At 46.8% G+C, this 21,928-nt stretch overlaps 1 protein-coding gene across 1 annotated transcript in view; it reads right to left on the bottom strand.

Annotated features, from left to right (window-relative positions):
• LOC147894679 (callose synthase 9-like) overlaps positions 1 to 21,928 on the bottom strand; it is a 433,662-nt gene that overhangs the window by 53,104 nt on the left and 358,630 nt on the right. Inside the window, exons 37-43 of the mRNA XM_087384939.1 lie at positions 2,999 to 3,175; positions 2,846 to 2,893; positions 2,576 to 2,734; positions 2,258 to 2,371; positions 2,051 to 2,139; positions 1,737 to 1,892; positions 1,548 to 1,650 (exon numbers count right to left, since the gene is read on the bottom strand). Of these exons, the coding sequence (XP_087241065.1) occupies positions 1,548 to 1,650; positions 1,737 to 1,892; positions 2,051 to 2,139; positions 2,258 to 2,371; positions 2,576 to 2,734; positions 2,846 to 2,893; positions 2,999 to 3,175 (846 nt within the window). The remainder of the gene's footprint in view (positions 1 to 1,547; positions 1,651 to 1,736; positions 1,893 to 2,050; positions 2,140 to 2,257; positions 2,372 to 2,575; positions 2,735 to 2,845; positions 2,894 to 2,998; positions 3,176 to 21,928) is intronic.

Below are 21,928 nucleotides of genomic sequence, written 5' to 3'. Positions count from 1 at the left end.
CATGTTTGGAGGGTTCCAGCAGCCTCAGGGCTGTAGCCTGGCAGCATGTCTGTGTGGCAGTAGTGCTGCAAGACAGCAGATGGGATGCATTGCCAGGTCCTATTTATAGTACTGGCAGTAAAGAACTGGAGTAGCAGCAGGTCAGTGGGGAACAACATCAGTTGGGGCTGTTTTACTGTCATATGGAGCAGACCTTGTCTGTACCTGCAAACCCTTGTCGCAGACTTGGTCGGCCAGTTTTTGAAGGGATCTTCCTTGCCTCCTGTCCTATATAAAGGGGAGGTCATTGCACACTCCAGCAAGCAAACACTGGTTACAGTCAATGTGGACAGAGGAGTGTAAGCTATGTCTTCTCTGAAAATGATTGATGTTTTTAGCCAAAACTTTTTCTGCTGGAAGAGTTTAGCTCTGTTGTGACCAGTGTTTCCTACGTTTTATGGATGAATAAAGCCTGAGTACATCGCATGTTTTGGTACCTTTGGTTTTTTTTTAAGAGAGTTGTCGACAGGGTCAGTAGTAGCAGCCAACAGCAGCTGCCACTAGCCCCACCAACAGCAGCCGCCACTAGCAATAACCACTACCAGTAGCAGCTGGCAACCTCCATCTCTTGATTTCATCGACAGCAGCAGCAGCACCTTTCTTCATTCCCCTCACCTCGAGCTGGGTTTGAACCCCCAGCCCAGCCTGGGGGTTAGCTTCAGCCAAGGGGTACAAGTAGACATGGCCAAGATGGAGTGGCCTATCCTCTCCTCCCAATCCCCCTCTGCCTCCACCCCAAAACAAACTATTCCTACCAGCAACAGCAGACCTCTCTACTTCTCAGTTGCCAGGATACCCTCTCCATATGCAAAGACATATTACCAAGGTGTACTCCCAATATTTCTAGCACAAACTGTTTTTTGAAGGTTGGGGCCTCTCCCTATTCTCCTCACTTCCTTGAAAGGGTATGGCTAAGGGTAGGGATTCCTTGTAATAGGGGATCTAGGGATCTTGGAGTAGAGAAGGATTGGGTAGAAGTAGTGTTGGATGAGCGGGAGGAGACAAGGCAGGCTTTGATGCGCTCATAGGTGCAGATGTAGGGGATAACAGTGTTGGGATCACATAGGGTAGACCGGCAATAGAGATGTCTGATGGAAGAGCCAACAAGGATGCAGAACAAGATGTTGCGAGAGAAGGTGGGAGGGACAGGCATAGGAAAAACATGGAGAGAGGAGAAGGAAAGGACAGGGATGGGGGAACATGGAAAGAGCATAAGTCAATGGAGTTGCTGCCTTTTTTAAAAAGGTCATAGGACTTTCAGAAGTTATTTATTCATGCGAAGCATGTGACTGAAGCCACCAAAGCTAATTAGTCATGCACAGATACTGAACTGGACTTGTATAACCAGAAAACATAATAGGTAAGATTCTGGATACTCACTCTGAACAATTAATATATTCCCAACAAAATAGACATAATGACCTGTTCCTCATCCCACCATGCTTCCCAACTATCCTCCCTCTTTACACTGAACAATTAATATATTCCCACCAAATAGAAATACTGACCTGTTCCTCATCCCACCATGCTTCCCAACTATCCTCCCCCTTTACACCAACTCCACCTCTATATAATAGCCAGTTTGTCCAATCATCAAAGTCATTTACAGTCCTGCAACGTAAACAATTCATAATCAATGCAAAAGAACATTAAAAACAAAAACACCACTTGAGATGTAAATAAGAAAATGGACTCACTTCTGCCATTCAAAACCTGAAGGATTGAAAATGTAAGGGGCAAAAAGCCACGATATTGCAAGAGACCAGCAACTGAAACTGAGAATGATGTAGTTTACACTCGACTTGGCAGAACCATATTCAAGATACACCAATAAGAGCATTATAATCTCCAGTCTGCAGACCAGGCCACATCCATAACAGAATATAAGAAACAATCCAAGAGTGGCCATACATGCTGAAGCATTTATGGATTTTGTGTAAATCATCTCAATAATCATATTAATGGTAGCCAGTAAACAGGGTTTCCTCTTAGTGTAAGGATGGATACATACGCTTTCACGAAATGGCTTCGAGAATATAAGCGATAGTTGTCTGCAAATTTGATATGTTGTACCACAAAACCTCTGCCTGTAGCCCGATACTATAGAATATATAAGTGACACGTCAGCACCCAGCATGTGTGGACCGGATGATATGCAGATATGTTTTCTATGGACTATATGACAATAAAACATCTGTGCATTCAAAAGAATCAATACCTTTGCACCACCATGCAGAATAGTTCGACCAAAGTAATGTGATCTTGTACCCAGTGAAAATGTGAAAAACACTGAGCATAGTTGCAATTGCATTGTTATGAAACTTATGATTGCCTGACAATCACATATACATGATATCAAGTAATAGTCAGAACATTACGTCCCCATTTTCAAAATCTATATAGATGTATCCACTCTTGAGAGATGATGATGATGATGAGAATGATGTGTGTGTGACAGAGAATAGAAAGAGAGAGGGAGGGGGGGGGGGGGGGGGGGGGGGAGGGGTGGCAAACTAAAATTCCTCATCCATGTTACCTTCAAAACACCTTTTTCCAGTATAAAAACCATAAGCATAGGCACTGCAGTAAAGACACCAATCTGAAACAAAAATTGTGTGTCGAGCACACTTTGGAGAGCTTGGTTATTTGTAATCACTGCGAACGTTTCCAAAGAATCTCCAACTCCTGATAGTGCCTACACAATAGAAAGAAAAGAATCCCAATTTATTTCAACAACAGAACATAAAAATTAAAGCTCCCGAGGATAAAAAGTACACCTATTCAAGAATCAGCGTTTCTGGCTTACCAAGTATGCCTTCCCGTAGAGAAAAATGTAAACAACAATAGCGGTCATCTGCAAACGGTCCTATGATTGTCAATAGCAGTACCAAGTTGAATGTTGAATACATACCCCAAAATAAAATATATTAAGCTGAAAGGGTAACATAGCGAACCATACCATAGTGCAAACATAATAGCCGACTGACGTGACGTAAAAAGACAGCATCCTGAAGAGGTCAAACAATTGTCCCAACCGGTACACATCACGACTCAAGGATTGCTCTCCATTGCCACTTGACACCTTTGCCTCAAACATAGCTATCTCATTCAATCCAACATCTCGCCCTTTCCCAACCTGAAATTCCCATCCCTAGTTACTGATGGCAGAAGTCTATTCATTAGCATGCTTACAATGGGAGATACAGTGGCCACTCGTATATGATACACATCTGCAGTTTTCTATTTGGTGCTATTTAACTTAGTAATACACTATCACACAGCTGTACAGGAATGCATATAGTCATTATATGTCAGTCAGTCAAAAACTAGGTAGATATTGTAATGATGTGAATGATGACTATAGATATCACTAGCCTTCCTAGCATGTAAGATTGACCTCTATGGTTTGCCTTACCTTTTTTTTATATAAAATGAAAATACTTCTATCAAGTATGGAAAATGAAGAAGCAAGACATGGAATGGAATGGAAATGAAAGCAAGACTAAACAACCATAATGGAAATGAAAGAAAGAAAGAAATGTACAACTGAAGTAAAGTACTTACATCACCAAGCAAGGCTTGAGGCTTGAGTGATTTGACATGAGAAAGTACAATGCCTTTAACACTCTAAGTGTCAAATGTATATGGGATAAGTCCCATAGTGACACGTGGCACTCTAGGATATAAAGTAGTATAGTACTACTCTAGAACTCAATAGAAACACACTAAAAGTCACTCAAATTGACTCCATTTACTAACACCCCCCCATAGAGGAAAGGTGAGGGATTGTTGGAATGGAACCAAGAACAGAACATGGCGGTCATCAAAAACTATGCATGCCGGTTTAGAACTAGACATGGCTCCCACACAATCTCAGAGGCAAGTGAGCATGGCTCAGAGGCTAGTGAGCATAACATAGAAATCTCATCTAGCAGGGCTCAGAGGCTCATCATGCATGGATGCATGATCAACTTAGAGGTCTAGGAGACCAATGCACCAACAAATAGACCAAAAACACATGGCTCCCACAGTACATCCCCTCCTGGCTCCAAAGACTAATGAGGAACATGGAGCCACACACCAAAAATAGAAAAGAAATACATCATTTTAGGAGGACTGTCCAAGGCAGAGTACCTTTATTGACTCAACACACATCAGCTCGCCATCAGCCTCCCGGACTTGCAGCTCGATAGCCGTACACTTCTGCTGTACAGTTCGCTTGCTGCTACTGAAGCTCCTGTTCTGGCCTTAGTCCTTGCCTCCACTTATTTTGAGCCTCTTCCAGGTTGTACTTTCAGCTTCAGGTTGTACTTGCAGCCCATGCCTTCAGTTTCCTTGCGCAGGTCTCCTCGAAGTACTAGGAGTACACGCACATTTGGAGAGTTTGAGCGTGGGACAGTTTTGGGACTGCATATTCAGGTCAAATTATTGCTCAGGTGTTGTGCATTTCAAAGCCAAGTGTTGGCTGAAGGTGTATGCACTTTTGGATGGCTATTGAGCGAGCAACTGCTATCAAATTGTGAGCTAGTGTTTGGCTGAGATTCAGATCCATTTTGGGGCAGAAGTTCATTGCATTGTGAGCCAGTGTTTGGTTGTGATTGAGGACTATTTTTGGAGCAGAAATACATTGCTTTATTGCTTTTTGTATCCCGGAAGATTGTGTTTTGGGCAGATTTTCTGCTATTTCAGAAAATCTCAGAGGCAAGTGAGCATGGCTCAGAGGCTAGTGAGCATAACATAGAAATCTCATCTAGCATGGCTTAGAGGCTCATCATGCATGGATGCATGATCAACTTAGAGGTCTAGGAGACCAATGCACCAACAAATAGACCAAAAACACATGGCTCCCACAGTACATCCCCTCCTGGCTCCAAAGACTAATGAGGAACATGGAGCCACACACCAAAAATAGAAAAGAAATACATCATTTTAGGAGGACTGTCCAAGGCAGAGTACCTTTATTGACTCAACACACATCAGCTCGCCATCAGCCTCCCGGACTTGCAGCTCGATAGCCGTACACTTCTGCCGTACAGTTCGCTTGCTGCTACTGAAGCTCATGTTCTGGCCTTACTCCTTGCCTCCACTTATTTTGAGCCTCTTCCAGGTTGTACTTTCAGCTTCAGGTTGTACTTGCAGCCCATGCCTTCAGTTTCCTTGCACAGGTCTCCTCGAAGTAGTAGGAGTACATGCACATTTGGAGAGTTTGTTGAGCGTGGGACAGTTTTGGGACTGCATATTCAGGTCAAATTATTGCTCAGGTGTTGTGCATTTCGAAGCCAAGTGTTGGCTGAAGGTGTATGCACTTTTGGATGGCTATTGAGCGAGCAACTGCTATCAAATTGTGAGCTAGTGTTTGGCTGAGATTCAGATCCATTTTGGGGCAGAAGTTCATTGCATTGTGAGCCAGTGTTTGGTTGTGATTGAGGACTATTTTTGGAGCAGAAATACATTGCTTTATTGCATTTTGTATCCCGGAAGATTGTGTTTTGGGCAGATTTTCTGCTATTTCATAACATCCACTGTTGTCAGTGTATGCCATTGCAGTGATTGCATAGCAGTTAGTTGCCTTTCAATTGCATTTGATTTACATATACATTTGCCCTCATTCTTGAGCTATGAGAATTTTGGTACCATGATTGCTCAAGAATATTTTGGTTGGCAAAGGCTTATGGGACATCACGAATGGTGATGAGACTAGACTTGCTGGATCTAGCATGAGTGCATCTTCCACTACCACTCAAGCTTCTTCTACCACTACCAAAGTGGCTCCCATGGAGGATCAAAAGAGGTTTGATCATAGAGACTCCCCAACGTTGTCTTTGATTGCATTATTAGTGAAGACACACATTAAGTCAACCATTAAGTCGTGCAAGCATGCAAAGAATGCTTGGGACAAGCTGAAAAGTATGTGGAATGTCAAGAATGAAGCAAGAAGCATTTCTTTGAACAATAAGCTCAATGAGTTGTCCATGCTTGAAGGTCAAACTATTTTAGAGCACATTGCTAAGATTACTAACATTTGAGATGAGCTCGCAGCTATTGATGAGGACATAGAAGACAAGAAATTGGTCTCCATTACCTTCAACAGCATGGCACCCTCATATGGCACATTTTCTACCTCCTTGACCATCATGCTCAAGGATGCTCCTCTCTCGTTTGATGAGTTAGTTGGCTTGCTCTTACAGGAAGAAACAAGGACTTCCAATGCTGCCAGTTCTTCTAGTCAGGGTGAACAAGCACTCGCCACTGATGGTGGACAGGGTGGATTTCAGCCTATAGGAGGTCATTTTCAGAAAAATACCAGCCATGTCCATCAGCCCAAGAAGGAGAAAAATGCAAACACAAATGCAGGGAATGCAGATGAAGGTGCAAAGGTGAAGAAAGACAGATGCAATTATTGCAAGAAGCCTAAACGTTACATTGCAGAGTGCCAGAAATAGATTGCCGATGAGAAAAAGAGGCAATGCACAAGTAGTAATTATGTTCCACCAGCTGAGAATGCAAATGCTTCACCATCTCATGCAAGGTTTGCACAAGAGGGAAATGATTTTGTGTTTACTGCATTTCATGACAGATTTGTTGCCAGGGGGGATTCAGTTGCATATGATGCTTCTCATGCTTCATCTGGTGATTCTTCATTTGCTGCCATATATACTTGGTATCTAGATAATGGTGCATCGAAGCACATGACTCATAGGAAAGAGTGGTTTGAAGAAATCAAACCTATTTATGGCAGGCAGGTTACTTGTGCTAATGATGCATCTCAGAACATCACAAGAGTGGGTTCACATGGCTTTTTCTCATGAAATGAAAAACTGAAGTGTTCAATTGGTTCAAGGAGTTCAAGGCATTGGCCGAGAATCAAACCAATTCTAGAATTGGAACACTCAATTCCGACAATGGGGGAGAGTACACTTCAAATGCCTTCGGGGTACTTAAAAGAGAATGGGATAAGGAATCACAAGACAGTGCCATACACGCCTGAACACAATTCAATTGTAGAGAGGAAGAACACGACTCTCATGGAGAGGATTCATGAGGTGCTTATGAAACCAGCCTCAATAACTTAAAGGGTGGTAGGATCCACTTAAATACAGCATACATAGTAAATTGACAAATAATTATGCACCACAGATCAAATCACACCGGAGCTAGAGCGCTCCTACTCAGAAACAAGGATACCGATTGGCCCCAAACGTTGGCACCCCTTGCAGTATTTATTTAACATTCATTTGAAGCCAAGCGGCTGATTAGAAAGATCTATGGGAAGCTACACCACAAGCAAACCAACGCCCGCAGGCTCCCCGTCCAGTCCACCCTGTAATTCCTTGCTTAACTCCAGACGCTGAAATGGCATCCAATTACTAGACAACCCTCTATCCTCAGCCAACCAAAGCATGCAATAGAGACCCCAAAAGCATTCACTGTCTGTGCCACACCTGCAATTGCACAACCAAGTTCCCAACCATCCAGACACGGCTGAACAACTGTAAGACAAAGCTCTCAACAGCCAAACTCTGGTGCAATCAATCGACAAAGCACTCCCAAACATATTGCCTCAATCTGTAGCCTCTTTGGCCACTACCCAACAGCATAAACCAACCTTTCTTTGCAAGAAAAGAAAACCAAACGCAATAACTAGCGAGCAACCAATCAGGGAACGGGACAAAAGCAGGCAAAAGCAAGCCTTCTTCTACCTAGTATCCACAGAAGATAGGTCACCAGGCTGGAAAACCCTAGATCCTATAGAGAAAAAGCTGATTCTGCTCTGGTACAGCCCCAAAAGCAGCTTAGAAGAGAACATCGACGCCTGGAAAGTTATCAAAATCAGTAGCAACACCCAAAAAGCCCCAAAAATTAAATTGCAAGTTTCCCTGCAAAGCTTCCACAGCCTGGAAGCAAATCGCAATCTTCTATAGCAGCATGGACAACCCTAGAATAGGACGCAGTCACCTAGCACAGCGCAGAAGACCTGTAGATGAAATCGCAATCTAGAAGAGACACCCTGGCTGAAATTGCAATCTACAACAGGCTCCTAAATCAGGTGCAATTTTCTCTGGCAGGCCCTGGATGCATTGGAACTGGCCCTGGCTGATGGCCATTTTCCGTGGCAAGCTTTGGAAGCTCCTTGCACATGACAATTTGGCTCTAGCAGCACCTGGCAAGCTCTATCAGCTCCCACAACTGATGATCTGGCTCCTTCTATAATTGATATTGGCCTTCTACCTCCAAAAACAGGGCTCTATGCTCTTTTTGGAGTCCTATGCTGTTGTACTTAAAGTTTATGGAGACCCACCAAGAGTCACACCTGGGTCACGTCATGGTCACCTCAGCAACATGCCAAGTTGTTAGACCTTGGTCATACCTAGTCGCAACGTGTTCACATATGTTCACATCTTGGTGACATGACTTGACATGGACATGACTTGGACGTGACATGACTTGACATGGACATGACTTGGACGTGACATGGAACAGACTTGGACATGACTTGGACATGACTTGACATGGACATGACTTGGACATGACATGGAACAGACTTGGACATGACTTGACCTGGACATGACTTGGGTATGACGGAAGCAATACATGACTGTACGGCCATTACCAAGATGATTGTACACAACCTTTCGCAGGACCCTCTTGTACACAGTGCAACACAAATGACCACTACACCAGAGATTGTCCCAATGGCAGAAGGGAATCAACATCACAAGTCAACATTGGTTGATGTAGTAGTGGCGGGGGAGGGTGACAAACCCCATTTGATTGGTGCAGTGTTGGGAGCTGTGACTAGGTCACAAATGAAGGGTGACAGTAGTAAGGATGACTCAACATCAATATCGGAGGCCTCATCACTAACTAATACCAGCTCAGTCACTAGAGGAGCATCCCCACCTCCTTCCTCCAAGGTGGACAGTGGGCACAGGTCTGCATCACCCTTGTCCTCTCCTATAACTGGATTAGAAAGGACCCGAAGGGCCCCACAGCCATCAAGACCTATCAATAGCTCTCAAACTACCTCAGCTCCAAGTGAGCAATCTATGCCTTTAAGGTATTAGGAGGTGGTCAGGAGTGTCACCAAAGATCTTCAATCTAGTTCTGAAGAGGAAGGCGTCACACCTCAGTTTCCTTCCCGCAAGTCCAGAATAGTGAGGTTTGCAACAAAGGTGACAACTTTAGGGCAAAAACGTGAGGAGTCGCAGGCAGGACCATCCACCTTCCACTCAGGAAGCACAATGAAGCAAGAGAAGGAAAAAGGGGTGAAGCCTAGTAGTGCCCAAGAAAAGGGGAAATGGGTGATGGGAGAGTCACCACAGGAAATATTGACTGAGAATCCAGAGACACCTCCTCTCCCTCGTGTGAGCTTCGACCCTCGGCCAGAAGCTCAGCGGATGAAGGCACAAAAGGCTGCTACTACTGTCCAGCCCTATTCTGGATGACTTGATGGATTTTAGGCCCAATATCACCTTACGACAACTCTGTCAATTGTCTCCACATATCAAGCATCAGACTATTGCATTTTTTAATCGCATGCCAGGAGGGCGCCAAAGGGGATCTGTTCAGGGCGGACCCACACCAGCGACAGTAACAGTTCAAGATGGAGTAACACTAGACAATTGCTCAGCCTATGCTGCCCTCACATGTGAACAAAGTCCCAAGCTCGCAGTGGAGATCAATGGAGTGGAGCTGAAAGATGTTTTCTTGGATGGTGGGGTAGCAGTAAACATCATGCCGAGAGGTACTCTTCAACAACTGGGTTTGAAATTGACAACTGACGTACATTTTCAAGTACGCATGGCGGATCAACGCAAGGTGAAGCCTATGGGGGCTGTCAAAGGTGTTCACATGAAGATTGGGGGAGTTACATTCCTATCCAATTTTGTTGTACTTAATATGACGGAGGGTGAGCAGACTTATCCTCTACTTCTTGGTAGACCATGGTTACGCTCAGCAAAGGCCATTCAAGATTGGTCAAGTGATGAAGTTCGACTACCTTTGGGATCCACATCCTTAGAAATAGACATGGTTACTGGAAGGGCCCGTCACCGACCTGTGGAACTTGGGGAAGAGGATTTTGAAGAAGAAGGGGTGGAAGAGGAGCGATGGGCACTTGGGGATTGGCCCCTACAGGAAGAAGAGTTGGCCTATGTGGAGGACTCACCCTTCTAGGGTGAAACCTATGCAACAGCAGCACGGGATGATGGTGAGAGCTTGACGTACTTGTTGGAACATGCTAGACCAGATGAGGAAGAAGCTGTTATCTTGGATTGGATGGGGGCCCTGGGATCCTTAGCCATCAACATGGTGGACTTGTGTCCAGAAGAGGATCCTGAAGCCCATCTTGGTACTTCACGGAATGCACAAGAGGTGCGCCAGGAAGCCTCTTCCCCACCTGGTTTGGCTGATCTCATGTATGAACGGATGCCTTTTGGTCTTCTTAATAATCTCCACATGTATCAGCGAATGATGTCCGCAAGTACCAGACCAAGTGGTGGGGAAGCCACCAGGGTGACTCAAAGACAAGACCATGAAGCAGCAATGGAAGCAATGGAGGCACACGACATGGATGCCTCACACCAAGAAAATGACCATGGGGTCACAATAGAGGAGAAAGAGGATACTATGCAAGAAGATGATGAGCGGGCGGAGCATAATGATGGCACTGAAGAGAACACTCATGAATCTATGGAAGAAGAAGATGACCACATAGATCATGGGCTGGCTGAGCACAATGATGGTATTGGAGAAGACACTCATGGATTTGCAGAAGAAGAGGATGACCACCTACTTACTGATGTCATTCAAAGGCAGGAGGTGCCGGAAATGACTCTTGGAAGGCTTATTGAATCCATTATGCAACCTAACCAACCTAGGAGGGGTCAAGAGACCGGACAATTTGAAGGAGCCGTCCACATTCACACTGGAGTCTGGAACTTCATACCTTCAAGGCAAGCCCACAGCATACAGGGAGAAGAAGATGTCGCGGACCTTGTTCTACTCGACTTATATATGTCAGAAGCTGACCCCCCAACGACACAGGAGGTTCATGAAACTACATACGAGGTGGCTGGACTACCATACAAAGGAATGCTCAAGCAAGCACAAAAAGGAAAGAAGAGAATGGGCCCAAGTGCTGCCTCTACATTTCAACCATTTCCAGAACACACCCAACCGTCCTATTCGAGCTCTTGTATGGAAGAAGTAGTGGGGAATTTTTCTCTGGATGATTCTCCTGTGCACCCAGCAGTGGGAGTAGAAGAACCGAACAACTCCACATCAGGAAGCATACCTCAGGTTGACCATGCCAGGGATTGGAGGTATCTGAACATAGGGACAGAAGACCAACCACGACATCTTAAGGTAGCCAGTTGGGTCTGGGAACATGACTATCTCCTTGCTGCATTGTTTGATTTTTTTCAAGAGTATGTTGATGTCTTTGCCTGGTCATATAAGGATTTAAAGGGAGTACCCACTGAGTTCATGGAACATCGCGTCGATCTATATCCGGAAGCAGAGCCGGTGATCAGGGGACCATATCGCATAAATCCCAACTATGGCAAGGCTGTCCATGCTGATATTCAAAAGATGGAGCAAGCAGGGTTGATCTACCCTGTTGACTACTCCGAATGGCTTAGTGGCATCGTGGTGGTGCCCAAAAGAGAGACTGGAAAACTCCGAGTTTGTGTCGACTATAGGAGTTTGAATACTGCCACACGTCGGGATAGGTTTCCTCTCCCCTTCACTGACAGGGTGCTAGAAACTGTAGCTGGTCATGCTCTCTACTCCTTCATGGATGGATACAGTGGGTATAACCACGTTCGGGTGCGAGAGCAAGATCAGTTAAAGACTACCTTCGTCACCCAATGGGGAACTTATGCTTACCGGATGATGCCTTTTGGTCTATGCAATGCACCGGCCACGTTTCAACGTCTTGTCACCAAACTCTTCCAAGAGAACATCGAAAAGTTCCTTGAGGTATTCTTGGATGACTTCTCTGTGTTCAATGGTAAGAATGCTTCTCACCTTGAACCTGCTATTCAGACTGATCACATGAGTAAGTTGAGGTGGGTTTTTGATAAGTGCAGAGAAGCTAGGTTGTGCTTGAATCCGGACAAATGCTTCTTCCTCGCCTTGCGAGGGGTTCTCCTTGGCCACATCGTCTCGGCTGAGGGAATGACCACGCCAGCAAAGGTGGAAGTGATATTGACCTTGCCATTCCTCGCACACCCAAAGAAGTCAAGTCTTTTTTGGGACATGTGGGTTATTATAGAAGATTCATCAGGTCCTATGCCGACATAGCGGTGGCGTTGACGGAACTCCTTCGGCACGAGCAGTCCTTCAACTGGTCGGCACCTCAACAACTGGCATTTGACAACCTCAAGGATCGTCTAGTAAAGGCACCCATCTTGCGGCAACCTCAATGGGATGCCATTTTTCATGTGCATGTAGATGCAAGTGGGCTGGCGATTGGGGCGATATTGGCCCAACCAGATGAAGAGCACAAACTCGACCTACCTGTGTACTTCGCAAGCAGACAACTCAATGGAGCAGAAAGAAACTATAGCACCACTGAACGCGAGGGCTTGGGCATGGTCTATGCCATGACAAAGTATCGGCACTATCTCTTGGGCAGTAAGTTTATCATCATTACTGATCATCAAGCTCTCAAGTACTTACTGAACAAACCAACGCTTGGGGGGAGAGTGAGCAGGTGAATTCTTCTATTTCAAGAGTTTGACTTTGACATCCTAGTGAGAGCAGGCTGATTGCATCAACCAGCAGACCACTTGTCGAGGATCTCTTCAGGTGAAGCAGCCATAGGAGTTGATGATGACCTTCCAGATGCGGGCCTCTTCCGTGTCGATGCCACAGTACCAAAAGATGACTGCCTGTTTGCTGTGGACTGCTTTCCCCCATGGTATGCAAACATTGTACACTTGTTGTCTACAGGGGAGTTCTCCAAAGGGTTAACTCCAGCACAAAAGCGGAGGCAGATTGTTCAGGCTGCTCCTTTCAAACTGATCGCGGGTCAGCTTTACAAGTTGGGGAAGGACCACATTTTAAGGAGGTGTGTGCTCCCTCATGAAACACAAGCCATCCTTCAGGAGTCTCACTCAGGAATGGGGGGAGGTCATATGGCACCAGAGGCCACTGCTAGAAAGATAATGCACTCTGGGTTGTGGTGGCCCAAGCTATTCCAAGACTGCTATGCTTATGTGTGCCGCTGTGACTCATGTCAAAGAGGGGGGCCGAAGCCTACCCGACGGGAGTACCTTCCCCTTCAGCCATCCAGCCCTGTACCACCCTTCTATAGATGGGGATTGGATTTTGTTGGACCCATCTCTCCTGCAACTCGAAGAGGGAACAAGTATGCTCTGATTGCTACTGATTATGGCACTAAATGGGTGGAGGCTAAGGCAGCGAAGACCTGCACTGCTCAAGTTGTGGCCTCATTCTTGTATGATCAAATCATTTCTAGGTTTGGATGTCCTGTGGAATTGATGAGTGACAGAGGTACCCACTTTCTCAATGATGTCATCACTGACCTCATCACCCAACTGCAAATTGTTCACAAGACCTCTAGTTCATACTACCCTCGAGCCAATGGTTTGGCCGAGAGCTCCAATCGGACCATGTCTCATATTGTGGCTCGGTTATGCCTTCATTCCTTGGCAGATTGGGATATTCTACTACCAGCTGCTCTTTTTGCTTACAGAACAGCATACAAGGCTAGCACTGGATATTCACCCTTCCAACTAGTTTACGGCTTGGAGGCGGTTATGCCCTATGAGTTCCACATGAAGGCCACTAGGGTCATGGCAGAGATGGATGATAACTTGGAGGCATGCACACTTGAGAGATTATGGGATCTTGAAGCCTTGGATGAACATCGTCCTGAAGCGATCCTTGCTCAGGAAGTCTGGCAAAGAAGGCAGAAGGCATGGCATGACAGAAATCTCAGGAAGAGGGAATTCCAAGTTGGCAGCTTGGTCTTGTTATATTCCAGTAAGTTCCTGAAGCATAAACCCAAATTTGTCAGTGGCTGGACAGGGCCCTTCTTTATCACAAGGATTATTCCCAGTGGAGGGGTTTATTTGGCCACCTTGGAGGGCAAGAAGTTACCAGCACCTGTAAATGGCTCACGGGTAAAGAAGTATCATCCACATTGACTCTCTCTCTTTGGATAAGGATTTCCATTCCTATTAGTTGAATTTCTATTTATTCAAAAAAAAAAAAACAACAACAATGTATTCCTTTTCCTAACCCTGTCAAGCTTCTACTCTCTACCCAGTTGCACTCTTTGGTGGGAGACCAATAAAAACTGAGTTTCTCCTTCTCTGGCAAGACGGAAACAGCCCTTGCCTTCTCTGACACACACTTCTCCTTAATCCCTCTTCACCCCTGTCACTCAGGTTGAACCTCTGTTCACCCCTGTTCACTCCTAGGTCACCCCTGTTCACTCCTATGTCAACTCCCCATGTTCACCTCTCTGTCACCCATGTTCACTCCTAGGTCACCCCTGTTCACTCCTAGGTCACCCCTGTTCACTCCTATGTCAACTTCCCATGTTCACCTCTCTGTCACCCCTGTTCACTCCTAGGTCACCCCTGTTCACTCCTAGGTCACCCCTGTTCACTCCTATGTCAACTCCCCATGTTCACCTCTCTGTCACTTATGTTCACTCCTAGGTCACCCCTGTTCACTCCTAGGTCACCCCTGTTCACTCCTATGTCAACCCCCCATGTTCACCTCTCTGTCACCCATGTTCACTCCTAGGTCACCCCTGTTCACTCCTAGGTCACCCCTGTTCACTCCTATGTCAACCCCCCATGTTCACCTCTCTGTCACCTATGTTCACCTCCAGGTCACCCCTGTTCACTCCTATGTCAACTCCCCATGTTCACCTCTCTGTCACCCATGTTCACTCCTAGGTCACCCCTGTTCACTCCTAGTTCACCCTTGTTCATTCCTATGTCACCCCCCAAGCTCACTCTTTGTCACCTATGCTCCTCCCTATGTCACCCCTTGTTCCCCCCCTGTTCACCCTAGGTCACTCCTTGCCACTCCTTGTTCACCCCTCAGTCACCCATGGGCACACCAATGTCATCCCTTGTTCATCCTTGGTTCACCCTTGGTTCATCCCTCCTTCAGCCTCATTCAGCCTCATTCACCCCTATGACACACTCATCCAATGGCCTATACAGGAGAAAATAAAATTCAAATTCCGATTTTCCCACCGTTTTCATTCAAATATTTCCTCTTGCCCACACCGCTTTTTCTCTCACCTACCACCTCCCACCAAGGCTATATTTAGCCACCAAATTTAGCGTCGGTCCTTCATCTCACCTCCCAATTCCAACCAGTGCTATATTTAGCATTTGGCTAAACTCAGTGTGGATCCTTGGGATCAGCTCATCCATCGCATCTTACAGCCCACTCATGCTATTTTTGGCTTACTTTCCTAAATTTGGCTCTCTCTGCTTGTGTATTTATGGCTGTCCCCCCCCTCCAACGAAACCATACGTAGCTTCCTTCCCTCCATCTCCTCTTGCTGCACGCAGCTCTCCCTGCTTCACCATCTTACCTTGGATCGCATCTCCACCTCCTGGCAGCCCCTCTTCTAGTAAATTGTGCCAGCTTCCTGCTCCTTGCCCACCTCCACATCCTACGCCATCTCCCCTACTCTGCTGGGCTGGGCCACGCCCCACTCCCTCTCTTCTGCCAGCTTCCTACTCCCTGCCCACCTCCACATCCTCCGTCATCTCCACTCTGCGCCACCCTGGCCAACTCCAACCCACTACGCCACCTTTCTCCTTCCACTTTGCGCCACCTCTCCATTGTGTCTTATCTTTTCCAGCTCCATCTCTCTCCTCTTGCGTTCTCCTTGACTCCATCACCTTGTAGTCACTCTGGTTGCTAATCCCCTTCTCAGCAGACCTCGTCATCAGCTCCCCTCCTCACTATCACCTCGCCAGCTTTCCTCTCTGGACCTCGTCATCGACTCCCCTCCTCGTTATCACCTGGCCAACTTCTTTCTAGCCTCGTCATCAGCTCACCTTCTTGCCTCAGCTCCCCTTCTTGTTATCATCTCACTTCCTACTTCGTCCTCAGTTCCCTTTTCGTTCTTGACCTTCCTGTCATCAGCTCACCCATTGCTTCAACATCAGCTTCCCTCCTTTTCCTGCTTCCTTTCTAGCCTCGTCATCTGCTCACCTTCCTGCTTCAGCTCCCCTTCTTGTTATCATCTCACTTCCTACTTCGTCATTAGTTTCCCTCCCTTTCTTGACCTTCCTGTCATCAGCTCACCCCCTGCTTCAACATCAGCTCCCCTTCCTTTCCTGCTTTCCTTCTTGCCTCGTCATCAGCTCCCCTTCCCTTCCTGCTTCCTTTCTTGCCTCGTCATCACTCACCTTCCTGCTTCAACATCAGCTCCCCTTCCTTTCCTGCTTTCCTTCTTGCCTCGTCATCAGCTTCCCTTCCCTCCTGCTTCCTTTCTTGCCTCGTCATCACTCACCTTCCTGCTTCGTCATCAGCTCCCCTTCCTGCTTCGTCATTAGCTTCTACTTCACCTCTTGTTTCTTCTTCATGCTCGAGAAGAAGTCCAAGTATAAGCCACGGTTGCCCAGAGATAAGCTCTTCATCCCTTTCTATACCGCCATGACGTCTCAGGCAGCCTCTGCAGTGCACATGATCTCACCCATGCCTACAGCCTCTATAGCTGGGTTGACTCCAACAGCAAGGCCGACTTCATCCAGCAGAGCTAACTTCATCAGCAAGGCCAATTTCATCGGTAGGGCCTATTTCATCGGTAGGGCCGACTTCATCAGCAGGACCGTCTTCATCAATGATGCATCCCCATCTTGGTCCGGACATCACTATCATCTCGGATGGAGAGCCACCACAATCAAGACAGTAGCGGGGGTTTCTTTTCCACTCTCAAAGCTCCAGTGCCTCTTCTTCCGACCATGGGGGCTCAGATTACACCCCCTCTACATGAAAACCACATTCAGACGGGTCGGGTGGGCCAACAGAGATACAGAGCCCTTCGATAACCACCCCTCCTCTCTCCCACATTCGGGTTATGTTTAAACCACTTCTTGATCCAAACCTCAAACTATCCTCGGTATTGACATCTTCCGAAATCCAGACCCTGGGTCTAACTGAGTTCGACAAGGTCATCTTCCCTCCTGTGGATGTGGAACTGTGTACAGGATTCATTAGATCTTATGACTCTGTCACAGACACTTTTGAGTTCATGGGCTCCAAGCAGCTTCTCACACCCAATTTGGTCTCACAGTATATGGGGCTCCCTGCTCTCCCTATTCAGCCTCCTTCCGACGATTCACCACATCTCCTTTCATTCCTTTCACAGTGCAAACCCAACAGGAGGGGATATGATTGCAAAAAGGTTTTGGAAGGTGGAAGCAGAGAAGCAGTGATCACACGCTACTTCTTCACTCGCTTCTATTCAGCACCCGGGCATTACTACATCACGAAAGGTATCCGTCCTGCTCTCAATGCTCTCTTCACCATCACTCAGTATGATTTTGCATCCCTCTTTTATTCAACATTCCGGGCCACTGTTCGAAATCGCACACGCAGAAGCACACACACCTGTACTTGTGGACCTCACCTCACCTACCTCTTGCACCAGTGGCGGGCTGCAATGCCTGCACTTTTTCCTCCACCTTCACATACTTCATCTTCTCCTCACCGCCCACCCTCCGCTCCTATGATCCCCCACTTGAGATCAGCTCCACTGGCCCTTAGTGCGGCCCCAGCATCCTCGGCCTCTGCTGCATCAGTCTCTGTCCTCTCTTCCTCTCCAGTATCCATACCCACTCTTGCTCCACCCACATCTGTAGCACAGGTTTCTGAGCCATCCCCTCTTGGGCCAGCCTCTGGAGCTTTGCCATCCGTTGCTCATGCAGGAGTCGCCTCTCCATCCATCCCCTTCGAGGCAGATTTTGATTTCCCTGATGATGTTCTTCCGGTCACTCCCCTGCCCTCCTCAGGTCTCACCCACCATGGCATGACATTACCACTTACCTCCCCCGCAGTCATGACCATTCCCCCTCCGATCATCTCATCAGGGTCAGTAGGGTGCAAAGATATGCACATTGGCCCCCCAACTCAGAGGGATCCCTCGACAGAAGTTACGGCAGCAGGCACCTCTGCCTTGGAATCTCTTGATGGAGAGGCATCAGAGCGACACAGGTTATTGAACTTGAATCTTACTTTGGGAGCCACTGGTGATGTGAAGACACCACCCCGAGTGTCTCGACGACTGACCCCTGAACCAAGTATGGAGGCTGCTGAACAGGACTTACTGGAAACTCGACCTGGCAAGGTTATTTTTGCTGGGGGTAAGATACCTTTTCAAGCGGATTGTCCTCCACTTCCTCAAAATGATATGTTGGATACCTACTTCGCAACCTCCTCAGGAGATCTATTCACCCATGAGGCCCAGATAGAGGAACAGAGCCAGGAACACAAACGGCTGCTGTATGCATTAAAGCGGAAGCGGTCTCCTGTTTGCATGGAGGAGGAAGACCTGGACCAAATTTTCACACTTCCCTCGCAAGAGACAATCGCTTCCAACAAGAAAGTATTCCAAGCTCCAAGCTGTTACCTAGACATCGACACACTGGCTCCAGTGGCAGCTCTCGAGGACCCAGAGCAAGAGGGGATGAAAGCAGCCTTCGAGTAATATGGCGAACTTATTGACATGGCTGACCGAATGACCTATCGGGACAGGTATGCATGGGTTAAAAGATCCCTTCATATGGCTCAGCGCATTATAGATGACAGCTTCATTCAGATGGGTGCCTCCCTCTTTAATACTACGGGTCAAGTTTGCAAGCTTCTGTCACAGAAGCAACACCTCCGCTTGGAACATGAGAAGCATGTAGCCAGCATGCATAAAGAATGGGATACAACATTGCAGGTGAAAGAAGCGGAGTGGGGAGCAATTCTACAGGCAAGGGAGGCTGCGTGGAAAACTCAGCAGGACAAGTTTCAGCAATGTCTTGCAGCAAAGGAGGTAGAGTGGACAGCCACCAAGAAAGTTTTGGAGGACAATCATTCAGCCCAACAGGCTCAGATCCAGCGGGAGCTTGCAGCCCTACAGGACAGATACACCTCACTGGCTGAGGATAAGCATACTGTGGATCAACAGATGGAGGTGGTGCGGAGTCAGATGAAGCAGATTCTCGAGGAGGAGGACCATCTCCAAGTTTCACATTCCAAGTTGCAGGACAACTTCCATGGGCTGCAAGCTGAAAATGCTGCTCTCAAATCTCGATGTGATCATTACAGGTCTAGCTACCACAGATATAAATCCAAATACGAGGACATCCGCAACCTCATGGACACAGTCGAGGAAGAGGCAAGGACCAGCCCTGGAACAAGCCCTGGAACATCAGCACACCCACCACACCCACCCCCTCCGCCTCCCTGACCTCCATCCAGCAAGCAGTAGCTCCTAGATCTTTTAGTTCGGCATTTCTTTTTGCGAGCTCTGTACATTTGGATTCTCATGTAAATAAGGAATTTTGGAGTTGTATGGCCATGAGCTAGTTTTTTTTTTTTTTTTTTTTTTCAGTTTTATAGTTGTAAGGCCATGAGCCCTTTCTTTTCAGTTTTGGGATGTCAACCACAAGGTCACTTTCTTATTTGTAATTTACACTTAACTTTCTCTCACACAGATCCTCAGTCATTCACGGGGACGGTGAATGATAGTGGCAGGGGATCTGTTGTACTCAAAGTTTATGGAGACCCACCAAGAGTCACACCTAGGTCACGTCATGGTCACCTCAGCAACATGCCAAGTTGTTAGACCTTGGTCATACCTAGTCGCAGCGTGTTCACATATGTTCACATCTTGGTGACATGACTTGACATGGACATGACTTGGACGTAACATGACTTGACATGGACATGACTTGACATGGACATGACTTGGACGTGACATGGAACAGACTTGGACATGACTTGGACATGACTTGACATGGACATGACTTGGACATGACATGGAACAGACTTGGACATGACTTGACCTGGACATGACTTGGATATGACGGAAGCAATACATGACTGAAGAGTGCCAAACCTCAACCTCGACTCACCATGGTCAAAATATCACTATCTTCTTTTGGCTTTCTATCCATGGAGGGATTGCAGTGAACCTTTGGAGGTCCAGATTCGGAGCCGACCCTACTTGCCCTCGTTGCCTTTCTGCTTCGGAGTCTATTCAACATTGCTTATGGGATTGCAGACAGGCGAGATTGATTTGGATGGGGATAGCCAGGATCTTCAGTCACTTTGCCCATTCCCCACTTTTTATGACTTGGGGCTCGGTGGCTTGGCTTTCTCTTACAGGACCTCAGGTTTTCTATGAGGGAGTTGACTCCTCTCGGGCCATTTCGGTTCGACCTCATCGGGTTGAGTTCTGTTCGTTGGATGTGGTACCACACCGTCCTTTTACAGCTGTACATGCCTCTGTGGATACTTCTTGGGAGATTCTAGCAAGCATAGCAGCCTGGCATATCTGGAGAGCCAGATCCACAGAGGCACAGAGGCTATGGAGGGTACTCAGGTTCATCCCTCGCACACATTGGCTAGTATCTGGACAGACATCGTACACACTCTGATGGCCGTATGGATGGGTATGCAGGGGGACTCCCGTGCAGCCTCAGCTAGGAGGGCTTCTTTCTTCAGGGAATGGAAGGATTCTCCTTTCTTCTCTGAATCTACTACAGGGTTGAGATGGCACTTTCAGCCTCGGCCTTGGCTTCTTTCCACCTCACTCTGAGGGGTTTTTTTAATTTATCCTCATGATTTCATGATGTATTCCGCTTTGAGCTTGCTCTCGCGGGTTTTTGTTCTTACTTAATAGAAGTCTTTTTCATGGAAAAAAAAAAAGACAAGTGTCTCGCAGCCAAGTGGCCAAACCAAGCAGGTGAAGCCGGTTGAGGGACCAGCAAAGACAAGTACCACCGTTGGAGTGAAAAGAAAAGTAACTCCAATGGCAGCCCGGGCTTGGTCAAAGTCCTCCTTGACCCCTGAGCAAAAAGAAAAAGCTAGAAAAGAAGGATTGTGCTTCGGCTGCCTTCAGCGACATTAGTGGAAAGATTGTCTACTAAACAAAGACCGTCGCACGGCCAATATGATAATATCTGAATGCGACGCGCAAATGCAGGAGAGTCCCAATGCGGAACATATGCAGATGCAATTGGCGGGACTTTCTCAGAGGTTAGTACCTGTATGGTGTTAGAGAGTGCTCTAATGGCCGAGATTAGAGAAACTCAAAAGGTGGACGAGTTTTTCCAGAGTCTATGGCCTAAGGCTCATGTGTTAAAACACGGGGAAAAGGATAACCTGGCATCCAGAAAAGGCCAAACTTATGCAAGATATGTCATAAGGGATGGTATGCCGAAAAGAAATGGCAAGGTAGTAGTACCTTATCAGAATGATCTCAGCTAGAGAGTCATTCGACAATGCCATGATAGCCCATGTGCGGGACATCCAGGAGTCGAGAAGACATATGATCTCGTGAAGTGAGATTTCTTTTGGCCAAAGATGAAAAAGCATATTCATGAATATGTGACATGCTGTTTTTCGTGTCAGGTAAGTAAGGCAGAACAAGTGAAGCCACCCGGACTTTTACAACCCTTGGAGATACCACTGAGTAAGTGGGAGAGCATTTCCATGGACTTTATTGTAGGGTTGCCTACGACACAAGGTGCTTATGATTCTATCCTTGTGGTGGTTGATCGTCCTACCAAGATGGCTCACATCATTCCAACTAGAGAATCTGTTAGTGTCCCACAAGTGACAGATTTATTTATTAGACATATATTTCGTCTACATGGATTACCCA

Source organism: Dipteris shenzhenensis, chromosome 14 (assembly GCF_047967505.1).
Source record: "Dipteris shenzhenensis isolate YYH24624 ecotype China chromosome 14, Dip_SZ_1.0, whole genome shotgun sequence".
Lineage (NCBI taxonomy): Eukaryota > Viridiplantae > Streptophyta > Polypodiopsida > Gleicheniales > Dipteridaceae > Dipteris > Dipteris shenzhenensis.
Note: the sequence above shows the minus strand (reverse complement) of the source record. Positions and strands in the feature narration are given on the sequence as shown.